Source organism: Balaenoptera musculus, chromosome 3, assembly GCF_009873245.2.
Source record: "Balaenoptera musculus isolate JJ_BM4_2016_0621 chromosome 3, mBalMus1.pri.v3, whole genome shotgun sequence".
NCBI lineage: Eukaryota > Metazoa > Chordata > Mammalia > Artiodactyla > Balaenopteridae > Balaenoptera > Balaenoptera musculus.
In genome coordinates this window covers 125,499,986-125,517,587 of record NC_045787.1, presented here as the reverse complement: position 1 = coordinate 125,517,587, position 17,602 = coordinate 125,499,986, and the positions used below count along the sequence as shown (strand labels likewise).

Below are 17,602 nucleotides of genomic sequence, written 5' to 3'. Positions count from 1 at the left end.
TACATTTTCCTTTTGAAGTGTTTTTGGATTTAAAAAAAAAACACAAGTTGATTTTAAAAACTTGAAGTAATAATAGTAAAGGAAGGGAAAGCAAAAATGTATCAATAGGAAATTCAACAAACTGGAATATGGGAAACACTGCCTAAGACCGACCCAAAATGCAGGGGCTACTGTAGCCAGTGGCTAATAGTCTTCACAAGCCCTCAGATGAAAGGGGGCACAAGACCCCAGATAACGGTGATCTGATAGTAAGAGAGGAAATAATAGGATGGTAATAGGAATAATGGCTGCCTTTTATGGGGTACTTGCTGTGCGCTAGACATGTTTCAAGTGCTTGATATTCACCTGAGCTTTACAACAAGCTAAGAAGTAGGTACTGTGATTAACCCCATTCGACAGCCCAGAAACTCAGGGGTTGAGTAAATTGGCCCAAGGTCCCAGAGCTCGTAAAGGGGACAGTTAGGATATGAACCCAGGCAGTGTGGCTCCAGGGCCTGGCTCAGCTGACGAGGCCTTGGCATGTGGAAAGATGTTTGGAGCTTGGAGGAGGGAGGATGGAGCGCTGACTTCCACCCAGGGGACACCAGATCCTTGGATGAGTTAGTGACGTCCTGCTGTTCTGCCTGTACCCAGCCCTTCTTCTTCCCCCAGGACAGGGAGACCGGCAAGGGAGGGGGTTCTCACACTCAGGTGTGTGTCAGAGATGCCTGGGGAGTCTCTGAAATCTAGAAAAACAGCATTGACCTGGAGAGATCACAGCTGTGCCAGTTGAGATATTTTCAGGAGTTTAGATGATTTGCCTCTAAAAGAATATACAATGATGGGGGAAAGAGCATTTTATTATGTAATAAATATTTTTGCACCATTGCCATTCAGGCTTATTTAAGGCAGTTTTGACACACTAAATGCCGTTGACTGCCTCCTGACTCTGCCACGGTGTTTGGAAGACCAGCCCCACCCTATGTGTGTCCCTCTCTGGTCATTCCCAGCTGGGGCAAAACAGGGGAAGGAGATGGTCACTCCATCACCATAGCCTGGTGCTAGAGCAAATCAAGCGTCTGTGAAAGCACCAGGGACAACCTTCAAAATGCATTATCTCGAAGAACTCCCTTGGGATCAGGTCAGCAGTCTAAGTCCCTCAAGTATGATTATTAACCATTCCACTGGCCCTGCTCCAGTGGAATCTGATTCCATAGGTTTGTGGTGGGCCGAGATAGGTTGTTTCTGAGACATTCACCATATTTGAGGCTCATTGTAAGGTGCTGGGATTTTTGAGGAGACTTGTTGTGGCCTCATAATCCTGGTCTCAGAGCAGACAGGGTCTGTGGAGGCAAACTGGCTCTGTGATTCTTCACTGGAGTCCATCTGCTGGGTGACCTTAGACAACTTACTGAACCTCTCTGAGCCTCAGTTTCCTTAACAGTAAAGAGATGATAATAGTATCAAGCTCAGAGGACTGCTGTGCAGATGAAATGAGAGGCTGTGTCTAAAGTGCCTACACAGTGTTTGGCATGTGGCCACTGTTTAATAAATCTTAATTTCTCTTCTTTCAAACTGGAGCTTATGGTTGAATGACAGGAAGCCATATGACGTTTTCTTGGAGCATCAGTTTTTACTCAAAGATTATTTTAAGACAAATATTTATATGTTCGACGGACAGAGAAATGTTTGGACTAGAATGTAAAATTTGTGTGCGCTATGAATGTAAAACGTGACCCGTTAAAGACATTTTCCACCTGGGGTGACGGCTCTGGGTTACATCCCCGAGGCCTGACATTTACAATCATTATCCTCTGCTTTAGAGATATCAGGATGGGAACATTTGCGAAGTCTTGAATTTTAGTTCACTTATGCCCCTTTTAAAGAGTGGAGGATGGGACTTCCATGGCGGTCCAGTGGTTAAGACTCTGCACTTCCACTGCAGGGGGCACGGGTTTGATCCCTGGTCAGGGAACTAAGATCCCACATGCTGTGCAGCATGGCCAAAAAAATAAAATTTAACTTAAAAATAAAATAAAATAAAGAGGGGAGGCTGAGGCCTAGAGAAGAGAAAGGGCATGTCAATGTTATTAATGGTAAAACTGGGACCCCGTTCCCTGCCTCAGTTTCCACACATGTAAAAGGCCATGTCTGATGGAAGAGATGCTGGCCCATCCAGGAGCTTCTCCCCCTGTTTGGCAGGAGAGAGGAGTTCTGTGCCTCCCCCAGCTTCTCCAGGCCTCAGAGAAAGTTTCCAGAGAACCATTTTCTGGTGTTAATTTGTTAAGTCTTCTTACTAAGTGAGAATAGCAGCTGGTGGGGTGGATTCTGACCTAACATTAAAGTTAATTAGAAATGTCATCCTCCAGGGAACATTCTCCCCTCAGCAAAGAAAGGGACATTAATATTTCACAGCCCCTCAGGCTTAATACACAGGGCTCTCACCCTCTGAGCTGCACGGGGTTCTGCCAGATTTCCTCCCCACCGCCCTATCTCCTCCTGGTCAGCTCCTTGAAAATTCAATTTCCTCTCCAACCCAAAGAGCTGCCTTAGAATCTGGGCAGAGACATTCTGGGAAATATCAGTCAGGAATGCTGATCCCATCTCAGCCTCCTCATACTGTGTGACCTTGAGAGAGTGCCTTAACCTCTCTGGAGCTTCAGCTTTCCCATCTATAGCGGAGCCCTCCTGGTTGCCTGGGTGAACACCTGGCAGATGAGAAATGCCAGAGGGTGGCACTGAGCAGCTGCTAGATGAATCTTTCGTATAGCAATAGGTCTGCCAAGGGCATGGGAGGGGCTCAGAACCAGAGTGAATTTCTCCCGATTTAAGGAGCACCAGACCCCCAGATCTTTGGCCCCAGAGAATGAAGCTAGGGAGAGTCCTGCCTGCTAGGTTTCAATTGTTGGCAAACTTGGTGTCCTGAGTGGCTGGAGGCCAAGTTAGGCACTGTCTCAGGCTACATTAATAGAGGTGTAGTGTCCAGAATTGGGGAGGGGATAGAGAGTGCTACCCTAGACCTGATATTCTGCAATATTCAAGCCACATCAGGGATTGTGTGCTCACACTCAGAGAGGCAAATAAACAGCTTAAGTACCCTCGAAAATAGATGGCCAGCTTGAGCCAGATCCTGCAAGCCACATGCGGGAGGCCTTCAGCCCTGAGAAGAAAAGACTGGTGGGGGAAGGCACAGAGTCTGGAGAAGCAGGTACACACTGAAGGATCCCAGAAGGCAGACCAGAAATATAACTAGGGGCTTTTAGGGGGAGATTGCAACTTGAAAGAAGGAGGTGGATGCAAATGGCAAAAGCTGTCCAGTAGTGCGGTGGCCTACCTGGCAGGCTGCAAGCCCCACAGTTCCAACCAAAACTGAACCATCATATATCAGGCTGCTGGGAAGTGTCCCTGCCCGGGCTAGAGGCTAGAGACTGTCCTCAGGGAGAACTTCCAATTCAGAGCTTTCCAGTGATGATAATCACAGCCCTTGCTTATGGAGTGCCAGGCACCGCTCTCAGTGCTTTACATAATGCATCATTATTTACATAAGTGAGTTGATATAAAGGGCTTGGAACAGTAGCTGGTTCTGAGTGAGGACCATATGTGTGTTAGTTATTTTTATTGATATATTCTTAACTCCATCCTCAGAACCACCCTATGAGGTAAGTACTATTAGTAGCTCCATTATACATATGGGAAACTGAGGTAGGAGGAAGTATCTTGCCCAAGGGCACACAGTTACTAAGTAGCAGAGCCAGGATCCAAACTCAGGGGGTCTGGCTCCAGAATCCATGCCATTGACCACTTGACTAGCCTCTCTGAGATGGTGGTGAGAAGCGGCCCACGGGAGACAGAGCGTTAAGCACGGGCTCGAGGAATGTCAAGTGGGAAGGGTTCTTAAAGCCGTGGATAGTTCTTAAAGCATGTGGATTCGCTCTGGATCATCACCCTGATTTCATGTGGGAGCAGCTGGAACAAGGTGTCTCCTGGTGGAGGTGGGTTTCTCCCCATCCTCAATCCCCAGCTTCCATGAAGGAGGGCAGAGTTGACCAGGAGGCCGGGCTGTTGGGCTCCTAGGGACAGAGGGCACAAGGCAACTTGGGCAATTCCAGGGAACAGGGCAAGGCCAGCAGCCCCAGACCCTGATTTGGTCCATCCGCTCGTTCTTTCATTCAAGCTGCCTCCGTCTCAGCCCCAGGCAAGACCCCAGAGTCACCCGGCTGACCTCATGGTCTAAGACAGACCCGTTCCCAGCCCTGGTGATTCTTCGCAGAGCCAGGAGATAAAGAGTTAGTGGCTCACTGTGGTGACTGACATTGGAGATGGTAACTTCAGTGATGTTACGGCTACTGAGTGCCCACCACGTGCCAAGAGCTGCGCTGGGCACCGGGCCCTGCCCTGCGGGGCAGGTGGTTGGGGGAGAGGGAGATGGGCTTTGGAGCTGCACAGTCTGCTCGGGGCGGTTGGTCCACTGGAGCAGACTATTTCACCTGTCGCCTCCACGGTGACTGGAGCTTGTCTCTGACCGGGAGGTGAGGACCACATGAAATTGTGCTGGGGGGGCTTCAAAGATTCGCGGCTTGAGCACTGGCGCAGTCACTCACTCCATAACGAACGCCTGGCCAGGCCTGCTCCAGGCTCCAGGGATCAGCGAGCCTCCATGGAGCTCATATTTGAGCTGGGGAAGAGACAAGCACGTGGGCCCAACACATCACGGAACGCGTTGGAGCTCCTGGGTCCTGTGGAAAATGTCCTGGGCTGGGAGCCAAACTCTGCACCCAAAATGTTCTATGTCCTTGGGCGAGTCACACCCCTTACCAAGCTTCTGTTTCCCCAATGTTGGATAAGCAGGCTGAGTCCCTGGTCCCCAAGAGTTCTTGCGGCCTGGGTGTCCTGTGATTCTTTGTCCTCTGGGCCTGAGGTGAGCTCCCCAGTGTGAGGGGGGGATGGGATGGCACCTGCAGTTGGTGAGGAAAGGGGCAGGGACAAGGCCTCCTCCAGGAGCCGTCTCCCTGCCATGCTCCCTGCCTGAGAAACGGGCAACATGTCTATCCATCTCACCTGAGGCTGCTCCAGCAGGCCAGCTCACTGACCGGCTTGGAGGTTAAGCTTGAGCCTTGGGGGAGGAAGGGAAGCAGGCCTGGCCCTGGGAAACCGCCTGAGGCTTCTGGGAGGATAGCCCTGCCGGGAGCCAGAACATCTGGCTTCAAATTCCTTCATTGCTGAGGCTCGGTCTCCTCATGTGTCAGATGGGGGGAAACTGGCCTTGCCTCCCCCTACCCCCCAGGCTGTGAGGAGCAGATGCAGTAATGAGTGTGGGAGGATACAGAAGGCGGCACTTACAGTGTGTACCTACTATGTGCCAGGCTCTGGTCCAAGTGCCTCAGGCACATCATCTCATCCCATGCTCATAACAACTCCGGGACGAGGGCATTGTCATCTCCATACGATGGACCAGAAAACAACCTTGTGCCCCACGGTTGCACAGCTTGTAAAGACCTGGGCTGGGATTTAGAAGAAGCCTGTCTGGTACTGAAGCCTGGGTTCTTTACACAACTTGTTCAGCACTGAACGTATGAGAGGTGATGGTGTCCCCATTTTACAGATGGGAAAACTGGGACTCAGAACATCACACACCTAATAAGAAAACTGATGTCTAATCCTCTACCAGGAAGACAGCAGTTGTTCGTAGTGTTTCAGTGGCGGACAGGGGGAGGCCAGGTGTCAGCAGCTGGGATTCATTCTGCCTAGAAAGTTCTGGAAGGCTCAGTGTCTGATTCCTATAGGCACCCAAATGGAACAAAAACTGACTCAGACCTAAGGGATGAGTAAGCCCTAAGCCCTTCCTTAGTGGCCCCAGTTTGGACCATGAGGGAGCCCCTGGTTTGTGGCTGCTGGTGACAACCTCCACAGGTGACCTTGCTTGGATTCAGGTGGCAAAACAAGGTAATGGAGAAGCATATTTTGGAATCAAGACCTGGGTTCAAATCAGGCCTAGAGCCAGAATCATGCATGCTGTTTGGAGGCAGAGGCTGCCAACTAAGACACTGGCTCTGCCCATTGTAGTTGAGGGAACTTTCACACTTTTTCACCTTTCTGGGCCTCAGTTTCTTCTTCCATGAAATGGGAGTAATGATACCCAGGGACAGTGTGAGGATAAACGAGACAATCTCTCTGAGGCCCTCAGGTGCCAGGACAGGGTCTGGTGCATGTTAGGGGCTCAGGAAACTGTGGTTGGTGCTGCATCCCACTCACTACCGCTATTATTTCTCTGTGTTCCCTCCTGCCTTACAGTGCGGAAACAAGAAATTATAAAAGTGACAGAACAGCTGATTGAAGCCATAAGCAATGGAGATTTTGAGTCCTACACGTGAGTCGGCTGGGTCCATTCTGCATGTCCCGCCTGGATTGTTGATCAGGGGTTGCTGATGGCTACCTTTAGGGGTCCTTGTCTCTGACCCTCATTTACTCACTCTGCATGTGCTGTGAATCAGGCTGAACGCATATTTCTGGTTTGCCTTCAGACTTTACGCTCTCATTAAGCTTTCTGTTCACAATACTTGTCTATATCTCAGTCCTGCTCCTATCTTGTTCCCCAGGAGGAACTCCAACAAAACTCTTTTGCTTCCCCAAGGACAGAGCGGGTGGGTCTCCACCACAGCATGGGCCTCCTCAGGAGATGAGCTGGGAAGGAGGGGAGGGAAGCAGGCCCCTCCCCAGTCCTGCCACATGGACCTGGGGCCTCACCCTGGACCTCCTCTGACCTCAGATGGGCAGGAGCAGGCAGGAACCCATAGCGTTTGTACCTCCAGTGAGTAGGGGTGAGCAAAAGAACCTCCAGAAGGAATCTTAAATCCTCTGGGGATAAGGCAGAGTGCACAAAAATAGCATGATATGAAACAGGTGGTATGAGACATCCCCTACACACCTGATCAGCTGCTGGAGGGGCAGCTGTGTGCAAAGGCTGGGCTGGAGCGCCCCCTGGTGGCCACCCTCAGCCTTGCTGGTCTGCCCTGGAAGCAGGCCTTCCGCTGGCCCCCAGGAGAGCCAGGATTCTGGGCTGAGGCCTCAACATCTTGGCCAGAGCTAACAAGGCCTGGGCCCGAAGACCCCACATATGCTTTTTGGTGGACAAAATCTGCCAACTAAGGGCAGAATGACCTTTGCCTATTGGGTTCAGGTGAGATGGGAATAACTGGGCTGGGCTTTGCTCCTCGGGCAGCCTGATCTTGGTCACCACTATGTCCAGGAGCTGAAGTTTGTCTCTCAAAGGCTTGGCAGTCCAGGCACATCCTAACTGTGGGAGGGTTTCAGCAGCAGCGGATGGCAAAGCCCCAGCCATCTACTGATTATCTCTGGAGGAACAAGGATCTTGGAAGATGCAGGTGTGAGACGGAGGCCACTTGTACATGTGAGTGTGATGCACTTGCCCACACACGCACGTTTGTGACTGCGTGCACAAGGGGTGTGCACGGGTGTGTGTGCACGTGTGCCCCTGAGGGTTGCATAAAAGCATGGAAATGCACTGTTGAACGGGTTTTGCATCCAGTCCTAGAAAGAATTAAGTCAGCGATGGGAGAGCCCGAGCGTGGCTCTGGAAGGACACAGCCAGGGAGAGAGGGAAAGAGAAGTGGCTCCTATGGACCCCAAACCTCTCACCTCTGTGATGTCACTTCCTCTGGCATCTGCAGCCCAATCTAGGTTCTGACCACTTGCCATGACCTCTGGGGCATATGGCGCTGAGTCTGGCCCTGCGTCACCCTGGATAAGCCCCTTCGTCTCACTGAGCCTCAGTTTCCCTACACGTACAATGGAATTGGAGCAGAGGGTCTCTGAGTCCCTTCAGAGGCAGGGACACCCAGAGACCCTCTGGAGAAGGGCTCCTCTTGGCCGGGGGCTGCTTAGTCTTCCAGACGGTCAGGGCTCAGACCCCCAGCCTTAGAGGATTCTGGATCTGGAAGGGTCCCGAGCATCCCATATGGTCTGAGCACAACCCCCCAGCTCCTGGCTAATCCATCTGGAGAATCTGAGGTCCTGAGTGGAGAAGCGAGTTGTCTGGAGTCACAGAGACAGGGCAGTCAGGGCAGAGCAAGGGCAGAGCGCCCTGCACTCCCTACGGCATCCAGTTCAGACGATGCTGGCCCAATGCCCTCCTCCACTGTCTTCAGTCCCTCCCCGTGTCAGGATCTTTGCTTGGCCTGGGGTGCTTCCTGTCCCTGGCTTCATTGTCATCATCACAGGGGTCCATGTTGTGTTACAGAAGATCCCAGAGACCTAGGGGTGGGGGAGACAGTTTTTTCCTTCCTCCGTCTGGCTGTCAGGGTCTCCCAGAAAACAGACCTGGGTGGGAGCACTGAGCCGAAAATGCAGAGCAGTGGGCCTCCCCGGCCATGCCCTGTGCTCCTTCCTCCCAGGCGTCACTTCTTGGAATGCTGTTTTCCTCATCTTACAGAAGAGGAAAGTGTGGCTCACCAGGAGGGCTGCTGCCAACAATAGGGCAACTTTGTTTAAAGTAGCAAAACGCACTCCCTCCAGGGACACACCTGCTTGGTGAACAGAAGTTGCTTCACTTTAGTGAAGGAAAATGTCTCCCCGCCCAAGGAAGACCATTTAGGAAAAGCCCTCTCTGGATGGATCTGCTGCCCTGGGCGGGGGGTGTAATTTGGAGAGGAGTGTACAGGCTGAATTATCCCCGCCGGCGCCCTGGGGCAGCGCACAATGCACGACATTCATGGTTCTCTTGCTTAGAGAGGTTAAGCCCCTTGCTGGGGGTCTCATAACCTGTAAGTGACAGAGCCACGACCTGGACCCAGGCTTCCCAGTTCTCAGTGGCACTAGGCAGTCAGCAGTGCCCACACTGTAACTGGACCAGCCCTGTCCCATCCGCCAACCTCACTGATCCTGTGAGGTGGGTGCAGTCACTTTTATTTCACAGGCTTGCCTTCCCGGGGTCCAGGCCCCTGGCATTTAGAGGGGGGCGCCCGAGAGGCCACCCTAGCCCATCTTTCCTCTGACTTCCTCCCCCCAGGAAGATGTGTGACCCCGGGATGACAGCCTTCGAACCCGAGGCCCTAGGGAACCTGGTCGAGGGCCTGGACTTCCATCGATTCTATTTTGAAAACCGTGAGCAATCCCTTCCCTCTGGGCTGCCTGTTGTCTGCTCTTTTCTGTGTCCTGCCAGATGGCACAGCAGGGTGACGGGCAGGGTGAGGGGCAGCTCAGGAGGCAGCGAAGAGGAAGGTCCTGTGTGGACAGGGGTTGGTACCATCTTGGCTCCCTCTCCTAACCCTGGACCGTCCGACCCCAGTGGCTGCGGATGGGGACTTGGGATAAGCGTGACAAGCCCTCCCAGCCCTCCCCTGCCCATGACTCTGGTAGGGCCTGGGGAAGACCTTTCTTCCCTTTCTACAGATAAAGGAGCCTTCCCACCAGGGCACACCCCTAAGTTACAGTCACCTGAATGCCTGCAGCCACCCCAGCTGCCCAGCTGGTCGCAAGCTGGCGCATGGGTTGTTGCTGTGCAGGTGCCCCCGTGGGTGGGCAGTCTGGGGAAGGAGAGGACCAAGCTCACACTGCTGTGCCCTGCCTGTTTGTCTAGGTCTCTGTCCGCATGTCTGTCCTTCCCGGGCCTCTCCTTTGCAGGAGAGACCCTGGCAGCTTTGCAACCCGGGGCTGTCAGGGGGCTGAGGCTGGGCCTGACCTAGGGCGCTTTCTGCCTGTGTCTGTGTCTCACCTTGGCCAGGGGTCAGACAGGGACGAACCAAAGCACACACAGGTTAGACTCCTGCAGCTCAGGACCCGGAGGGAGGCCCTGAGAAGTGGCACATCCAGGGTCCCCCAGAGGGAAGGCACGTACCACCAAGGCTATGCTAGGTGATTTCCAGTGCGTGTGGACACCAGTTGAAACAGCATTGGTTCACACAGTGAGAAAGTTTGTCCCTTTCTAAATTCTCTTTCAGTACATCTGGCTCCGCCTAGAGGAAAGGCTCAGTTTAACGCTAGTCTGTCTTAAGCACCGAATGCTTTCTAACTCACCTCATTATCAAAAAGAGAGTGGTCTCAGGCTCAGATCCCTTGCAGGCAAGAGCGTGGAGCTAGGATTACATAACTTGATTTCATTTTAACTGGACTTATTATTAAAATTGTATTCTATGAGACTGATTATTCATTAATGATTGTACTAGAAAGTTTTCTTTTAGAATAAATTCATATAAATTAATAAAGTGAATCAATTTAAGGAAATATTTTCATAAAGTAAGTACAGGTAGATGGTAAAAAAAATAAAGGTGGTACTTAAGCAACTGAAGTTGGATCTAGTCCAACTCTTCATTGTACAGAGGTCCAGAGAAGGGAATGACTTGTCCAAAGGAACCCAGAAAGTTGGTGGCAGAACCCGGTCCTGATTCTCTCCAGTGCCTCCTTCCTTCCCCGTGCTCCCCCCTCACCCGGGCATTAGTGTCCCCTAGATGGACACTCCTCTCCCGCCTGCATGCAGTCTGATGGGATCTTGCAGAGTACGAGGGCTTAAGAGTATCCCCAAAAAGCCGTGAAGAAGGAAGTTGCATTTTCCTTTGACAAATCAAACTGTGATTTTCTAAGGCTAGCAATGGAGATAGAGTGTGAGGAGAGGTGGCTGGTCCCCACCGTCCCCATCACCCTGGAGCTCCCTAGCTGATCACCATGGCCACCTCTATACTCGTCTGTCCTGGGGTGGGGGTGGGGCACTGGTTCCCCAGAGAATTCCACAATCCCCACAGAGCAGAGCAGAGACCAGGATGAACTGGCTCTGAAGACTGAGGGATGGCAAAAGGGAAAAAAAAACACAGATGGCTGTGCTAGACCTTGGTCTGCATCCTGGCAGCAAGCCCCATCACAGCACCAGCCCCCTGGACTCTGGGCTTGGACACCTGGTCACATCAAAGGACCCACAAGACCAAGACCCAGAGTAACTGCCTGCCCTGGGGCAAGTCCCACCCTCCTGCCTGCTTTTTCCTGCTGGAGGACCTGGCCCTTTCTCCCATTCTATCCATGAGGGTAGAAAATGGAAGCCTAGAGTCTGTTCAAAAGATACCACATTAGGGTGGCCATTGCTTTACAAATGACCCTCAGGACCCTAGCCCTGGCAGACAACAGTAAGGCCCAGTGCCCTCAACAATGCTAAGCTCTGTTTGTCCCTTTGGAGATTGTTCTAGATTGTCCTAATTTAGACCCACCTCGAGACTGACTTCCTTTAGGTTCTACTGCATTTGTTTCAGAAACTGGCCTAGCTTTGGACAAGTCCGATTGCTTCTCTGGACCTCAGTTTCCAGGTCTGCTAAATGGATGCATTGAACTAGACGGTGTTGAGTGCCTCCAGCCCCAGATGCTGTCAAGGCTGCTTATGGAGGCCGCCTTGCATTTTGTGGGAGGGCCATGGAGTGACCTCTGACCTTGAGGTCACCCCCAAGCCTATAACACAAAAGCTCTGCACTCTTTCTGGCCAAGAGCCCAGAACTGTAAAAGTCTCTTAGACTGCATATCTAAGGCTCAGTGATTTTGAGTCATTTATTCAAAGCCTGGGTATAGTGTGATTGTAATATTTAGGGGTGGATACTATTGGATGCTTTCTGAAGTCCTGGAAAAAAAATTTTTTTAAATATTTTTCAGGAAATCAGTGGCTCACAAACCTGTCTGGGCATCAGAATCAGAGGATGGGGGAGGGAGAGGGAGCTTTTTAGTATTATAGATTCCTGAACTGGCATCTCCAAGGGTGGGTCTGGGCAGTCTATATTTTAAATCAGCTCTCCATGGATTCGGATACATTCGGGCTACACTAAGGAATGGCATGAGGGTTCCTCTGAAGCCCAAGGTCCTGGTGATCCCTGTCCAGACCCTCCCTAGGTCATTGTCTTTCTGTGCTTTTGTTTTCTATCTTGATGAAAATATTGAGAGTTCCTAGAACCAAGATGATGATGATGATGATAGTGATGACGATGATAATAATAATAGTAATATTTCACATAGAGAGAGCTGGTTTCTGGTACTTTTGTCAGTTCTATCATGATTACAAGAGCTATGCATTGCCCTCTAACTCTGAAAAGTTCCATGACTTCACCCCATCACCACCAGCACCATCCTTATAATTCCAAGATTCTAAGATTATACAATTTTAATATTCTTCAGGTTTCCATCATTCTACATGTTGAGAATAGAGGTGGCAAATGAGGGACCCACAAGCCATAGCTGGACTACACATGTTTCATGTGGTCTGTATGATGTTTTAAATTTGAATTTGATGCCAATGATTAAAAATGAGGCATTCGACATAAAAATCCAGATTTCTAGATTCTCTTGAAAAATCAGGTGTGGCAACATGGGTCCCACTTACATAGCAAACACCAGGGAAGCTGTGTGCAGGGCACCTCCATAGAAGGGACATGGTGCCCTATTCACCACAGTCTCCATCACTCCCTATTGTCCCCCTGACCCAGAGACAAAGGGTCCGTTGTCATTTAGCATCTTATACCCAGTTCAGCCTCCTTGTTTATGTACTCTCCTGGTCTCTACAGGGATCTGGGTTGAGTCTCTGGTGTAAGCTCACCTGATTCTCCATTCACCTGCGTGTCTGAGATACTATGAGTCGAAAATTCCATTCCCCTGCATTTGAAGAATTCAGCTTGTCTTGAAGTCCACTGTATCTCAGCTGGGATATGAGCTTGTCATCTACAAGTTCTGCTTTGACTCCCAGGGAGCTGAGCCCTGTCACAGAGCCCCACTCTTCGGGAAGCGAGGCAGGCAGAGGTGCCTCTGCCGAGAGGGTTGCTGAGAATTGGGGAAGTGAAGGAAGCGAGGCAGGAGGCCCCCAGGTGCGACCCCTCTGCCCCCTCCCATCCCCGCCTGCAGTGTGGTCCCGGAACAGCAAGCCTGTGCACACCACCATCCTGAATCCCCACATTCACCTGATGGGTGACGAGGCGGCCTGCATCGCCTACATCCGCATCACGCAGTACCTGGATGCAGGCGGCATCCCCCGCACGGCCCAGTCGGAAGAGACCCGCGTCTGGCATCGCCGGGATGGCAAATGGCAGATCGTCCACTTCCACAGATCTGGGGCGCCCTCCGTCCTGCCCCAGTAAGAGCCCCTCCTTCCTGCCATCTGTCATTCAGGACAATCTAAAGGAACGGGGGTGGTGCCGGTCTGGAGATGGTACACGTTGGGGAACCTGGCGGCTGGGAAGACCACAGGGAAGAGATCAGGCCTGGAGGTCCCAGGGGGTGAGAGGGAAGAGCTGGGGGGACCCACAGGAGGCAGCTTGAACTCCATGCAAGGAGGTGGGCAAGGGGGTTGCCCTCAGAAGCACCCACGTTACGCACCGCACATACCATGTCTTTCAGCTGAAGGACCAGGCTGGGGGCACTGTACCGCAGAGATCCACCGTTCGTCCGTGGAATGTGGCTGCTGGTTCTCCCATTTGGATTTTGCTGGAATTCCCCCAATCACATCATCCCATCACCACCACCATCACCGTCACCTTCATACCTGTGTCAAGAAAACCTGCCTGTTCGCAAAAGCCATCATGACTTCAGAGCAAATGGCGACATCTCCCCGTCACCACCCGTCTCCTGCCAGGGCAGGGCTTCCTCAGGCCCACGTGCCCTGGGTGCTGGACCCGAGGACACCCCCCCACCCCCGCACCGCCGCCAGCTGTCATTGGCCTGGTGTTGCCTTGGCCATAAGCCACAGTGCCCAGCTGTGTATTCATCCAGGGGCTGGGGAGGAAGGGCGGAGCTGGGAGGAATGTGGCATCCGCCAGATCCTCTCCCTGATCTCGCCTCTTCCGGGGTCCTCTAGGGAAGGGCAGAAGAATGCCCAGTCCCCCGAGCCAACCTCCCCCAGGGGAGAGGGGGAGAGAGGAGCAGATGCCAGGAGCCTCCCACCTCAAACTGCCTTCCTAACTCTTCTCCCATCCTGTCCTGCCCTCCTGCTCTCCAGCCGACCCTCCTCCCTCAGTGTGGGGAGCGCGATCCTCTCAGGGTTCCCCCACTTCTTTCCTTCCTCCTTCTGCTGATGTTTACTTCCAACACTAACTGCCCATTCCACCCTTCCATCAGGCCCTGAGAATTCCAGCTTCATCGCATCCAAGGGAGAGAATCTGATTGCTTTTGGGGGGCAAAAGAAAACAGCGTTTAGGTATCACTTCTACTTGGACCGCATGCCTTTTTATAGCCAAACTTCTGCGTGTTTCGTAAATGGATTTTGAGTTAATGGATATTTATGTAATAACTAGACCTCTCAAATTGGTGAGAAGGGCTGGGTTGGGAAGGGAGATGGGAAGAGGGCTGAGGGGTATTTTTTTCTGTTCTTGGTCTTTTGTTTTTTTTTTTTTTTTTGGTCATCGCTGAGATGGACTTTGTCACTTGTGGTTATCTGGGGCTGAGATGGACTCAGCCCCCGCTGGAAGGATCTCTCTGACATTTTGACATTTCAGTCCCCAGGTTCCCTTGCGGACTGGAGAAGCATCAGGTGTTAGTGCTGATGAAGAAACAGCAAATCAGGGCAGAGATAGTGGGGGAAGCTGTCAGGGTGGCAGTACCTGGGCTTTACCTTGCTTGCCTCCCAAACTGGGGTCCTTACTACCATGCTTCCCAGGATTTCATCCCCCACAACTGCGCATCCCCCTCAGCGCCTGCCACCTAGCTCTGGGGGGTTCACGAGCATGTGTCTTCATGTGGGTCCAAAAAGAGCACTGGGATTTCTCCTCTTCACACCTCCTCCTGCAGCTGTGGGTTTGCATCTCTTTCTTCCTTTCTCTTTCCCTCTTCCCTTGGGATTGACTCTGATGTGGAATGCCTTGGTACCTCCACCAGGATCTACTGTCTGCACTGTTTTCTTTGCATGACTTTATATGCAGTAAGTATGTTAAAAAAAAAAAAAGAAAGAAAAGAAGAAAAAACACTCAGCAAAACCAACCTACATGTTTTGGACAAAAAAAAAAAAAAAAAAATAGAGGTTGTATTCTCAGTGTCCGACTCGGAATTATGTTGCTGCCTCTCTGTGCTTTTGGCCTCTGTGTGGCCGTGTTTTGCCAAGATGAGATACTTTCCCCTCTGGAGGATTTTAGGGGAGGAAGAGCCACATCCCCAAAGATTTGGAGGAGTCTCTGATTCCCCCAAACCTCTGGGGAATCCTGGGTGTCGAGTGGAGCAGGACTGGTGGGGATGTGACCCAGGACTTCCTGAGTTTTCCCCAATCATGAGCTGTCTGCTGGGCCCATTCTCAAGAGTTCCTGCCCGCGGGACAGGTGAGGCAGGCTGGGTGGGGGCCGTAGGCCAGGAGAGAGGCTGCCCAGCTCTCCTGGTCTCCAAACTGGTCGATCACTGGCCTCTATCCTTGGCAGAGACCCTGCTGCCGAGGCCCGAGCGGGCATTTGGCCTGCCCCAGGTCCAGAGGGCTTCCCAGTAAGGCCCAGTGACCCCGGCGCTCCAGCAGCCAAACCGCCTGCCTCCCTTGCGATCTGCCAGCTCCCATAGCCATCCCCAAGCCAAAGGTGAGGGGTTGCTGCCATTACCAAGGCAAAGTCTGGTCCTTCCTTCAGCCTCAGTTTCCCCCTCCATTAAAGGGGTTAAATATTCCCGCCCAGCCTATGTGGCAGGGCTGATGGGGAATCAAACAGGATGGTGAGGTGAAGCCCAATACGCCCATGAGAATTGACAGTGTGAGTCACTGGCTGGACTCCTGTTCTTTTCTGGGCCTGGCCAGTCCCCCCTCCCTCCCCCACCTGCCCCTCATCCCCCTCTTTGGTGCCTGTCCTCTGCTAATCAGCAGAGGACTGCGGGGGAAAGAGCCACAGTTTGGGGGTTATTAGGATTCCATTCCCAGCTCTGACCAGACTTGCCGTGTGACCTTGGGAAAGTCCTTTCCCCGCTCTCCCCTCGGTTCCCCACCAGAGGGAGCTGAGCTGGAGGACACCAATGTCCTGCCTTTCATCTGCTGACGCACCTCCTGTCCACTGTGCCCCTCTCTGGGTGCCAGAGAAGTGGAGGCCGGTCCCTACCCCAGGCCAAGATGGCCCCACTGCGAAGGCCAAGCCTGTGGGTGTGCAGCCAGCCGGTGTGGACCACAGGGCACCGGTGTGATCCCAAAGCAGCAGGCAGGGGAGACTGGCAGACAGAGCGCGGCCCAGAGCCCAACCCCACCAGACAGTCAAACATCCTGCAGATGCAAAAAATCCAGACCTAAGACGAGTCCTAGGCTCCAGCATGCAAACACATTAACGGGAAAGCATTCTCCCGGGTGTGCGCCCAGCAAGCGCTGATCCTGACCCCTGGCCTCCTGTCTCCCGTCAAAGGGAGACCCTTTTGGGGATGTATTTGCCAGACTCCCTGTGCTGGTTTCTTTGTTACTATTTGTTTGGGGTTTTGTTTCCGTTCTTCCTTTTTTAAAATATGTGGCTGTGAACTTGAATGACCACTGCTCAAACTTTCTGCTATTGCGGGGTTGGGGGGAAGAAGGGGTGTCTGTTTTATTCTTGGTGTTTTCAGTGCAATAAATAGCTACAAACTTCTGTGCACTGGCTGTCTCTCTGTCTTGGTCAAGCAGGGCACTGGGAGAGTTTGTCAGTTTCCTGTTCTAGTTCTTGGCATTTGCAAAATGAAGGCCCAGGTCTTCATTCTGATGGGACTAACTTGGTCACGTGCTTAAGTCTGAGCCAATCACTGTGGGATTATGCCTGGACCACGTGCCCCAGCCTTAGAGCCTGGGATGGGGCTGGCTTCCTCTCAGGCACGTGGAGTGCGCTTAACAAGAGCAATGGGTAGGCGTGAGTTGCCTCCAGTGGCCAATAGCAGAGTCTCCCTCAGGGGCCTGGGGCAAGGCTTTTCTCCTCCGGGCCTTGGTTTCCTTGTATAATGAGGAGGTTGTTCCAGAAGAAGTCCCTCCCCACCCATTCTCTTTCCTCCCGCTCAACCTCACAGGCAAGCCCCCAGGCCTCAGAGCCTCTGGAGAGGGGTTTGGAGAAAGTCAGAGGGGGAGGAACGGTCTCTTTACCCACAAACTATCTGTGAAACTAGTGTCGGGGGCATTTTCACCTGTGTGGGGGCTGGTGAGAGGGTTGGTGGACCGGCTCCACTGGAGGAAGGGAGGCCTCTGCTGCATTAGAGGCTAGTTTGGTTCCCTGAGCCCAAGCTGCTCAGGCTGGGCCAGGGGGGTGATACAGAGGCTTTGGCCCCCTCAGGCCATGACAGGGTGACCAACCATCCCGTTTGCTGACATGGAATTTTCAGTGCGAAACCCGACAGTCCCAGGCAAAACAGATGAGTTGCTCGCTGTAAGCCATGCTCCCCCCCCCCCACCTAAGAGGCCTGATTCCACAAGATTGGGGTGGGGGGTGACTTCTGGAGCCTATGGTCCTCTCCAGACCACGCTATGGGTGTCTGGGCTCCAGAATTCCCACACCAGCTGCTTTCTGGGTCTGTCCTGCCTGCTGGCCTGTGAGGTGGCCAGGGGGCATGTCTATGGGGCATGTGGCCCTCGCACACGTGAGGACCTTGGCAGTAAGGCTGAAGAGCACAAGGAAGCGGGTCGCAGAGGGACCTAGGGCTTTCATTTGCACTCTTGCCCTGGAGCCTGGCACGGCAGTGCCAGGAC

The 17,602-nt window shown here is 52.6% G+C and overlaps 1 protein-coding gene across 3 annotated transcripts in view; it reads left to right on the top strand.

Moving 5' to 3' along the window:
• Positions 1-16,526, top strand: part of CAMK2A (calcium/calmodulin dependent protein kinase II alpha) — a 65,926-nt gene extending 49,400 nt beyond the window's left edge. For 2 of the 3 annotated variants that reach the window (XM_036847236.1, XM_036847235.1), the window contains 4 exons: positions 6,271-6,346; positions 9,005-9,099; positions 12,859-13,087; positions 13,351-16,526. In XM_036847236.1, the coding sequence (XP_036703131.1) occupies positions 6,271-6,346; positions 9,005-9,099; positions 12,859-13,087; positions 13,351-13,354 (404 nt within the window). In that variant the 3' untranslated portion in view covers positions 13,355-16,526. Of the gene's footprint in view, positions 1-6,270; positions 6,347-9,004; positions 9,100-12,858; positions 13,092-13,350 lie in introns of those variants that run through there. The other variant, XM_036847237.1, reaches the window with a different exon arrangement.
• Positions 16,527-17,602: the final 1,076 nt, after the last annotated feature.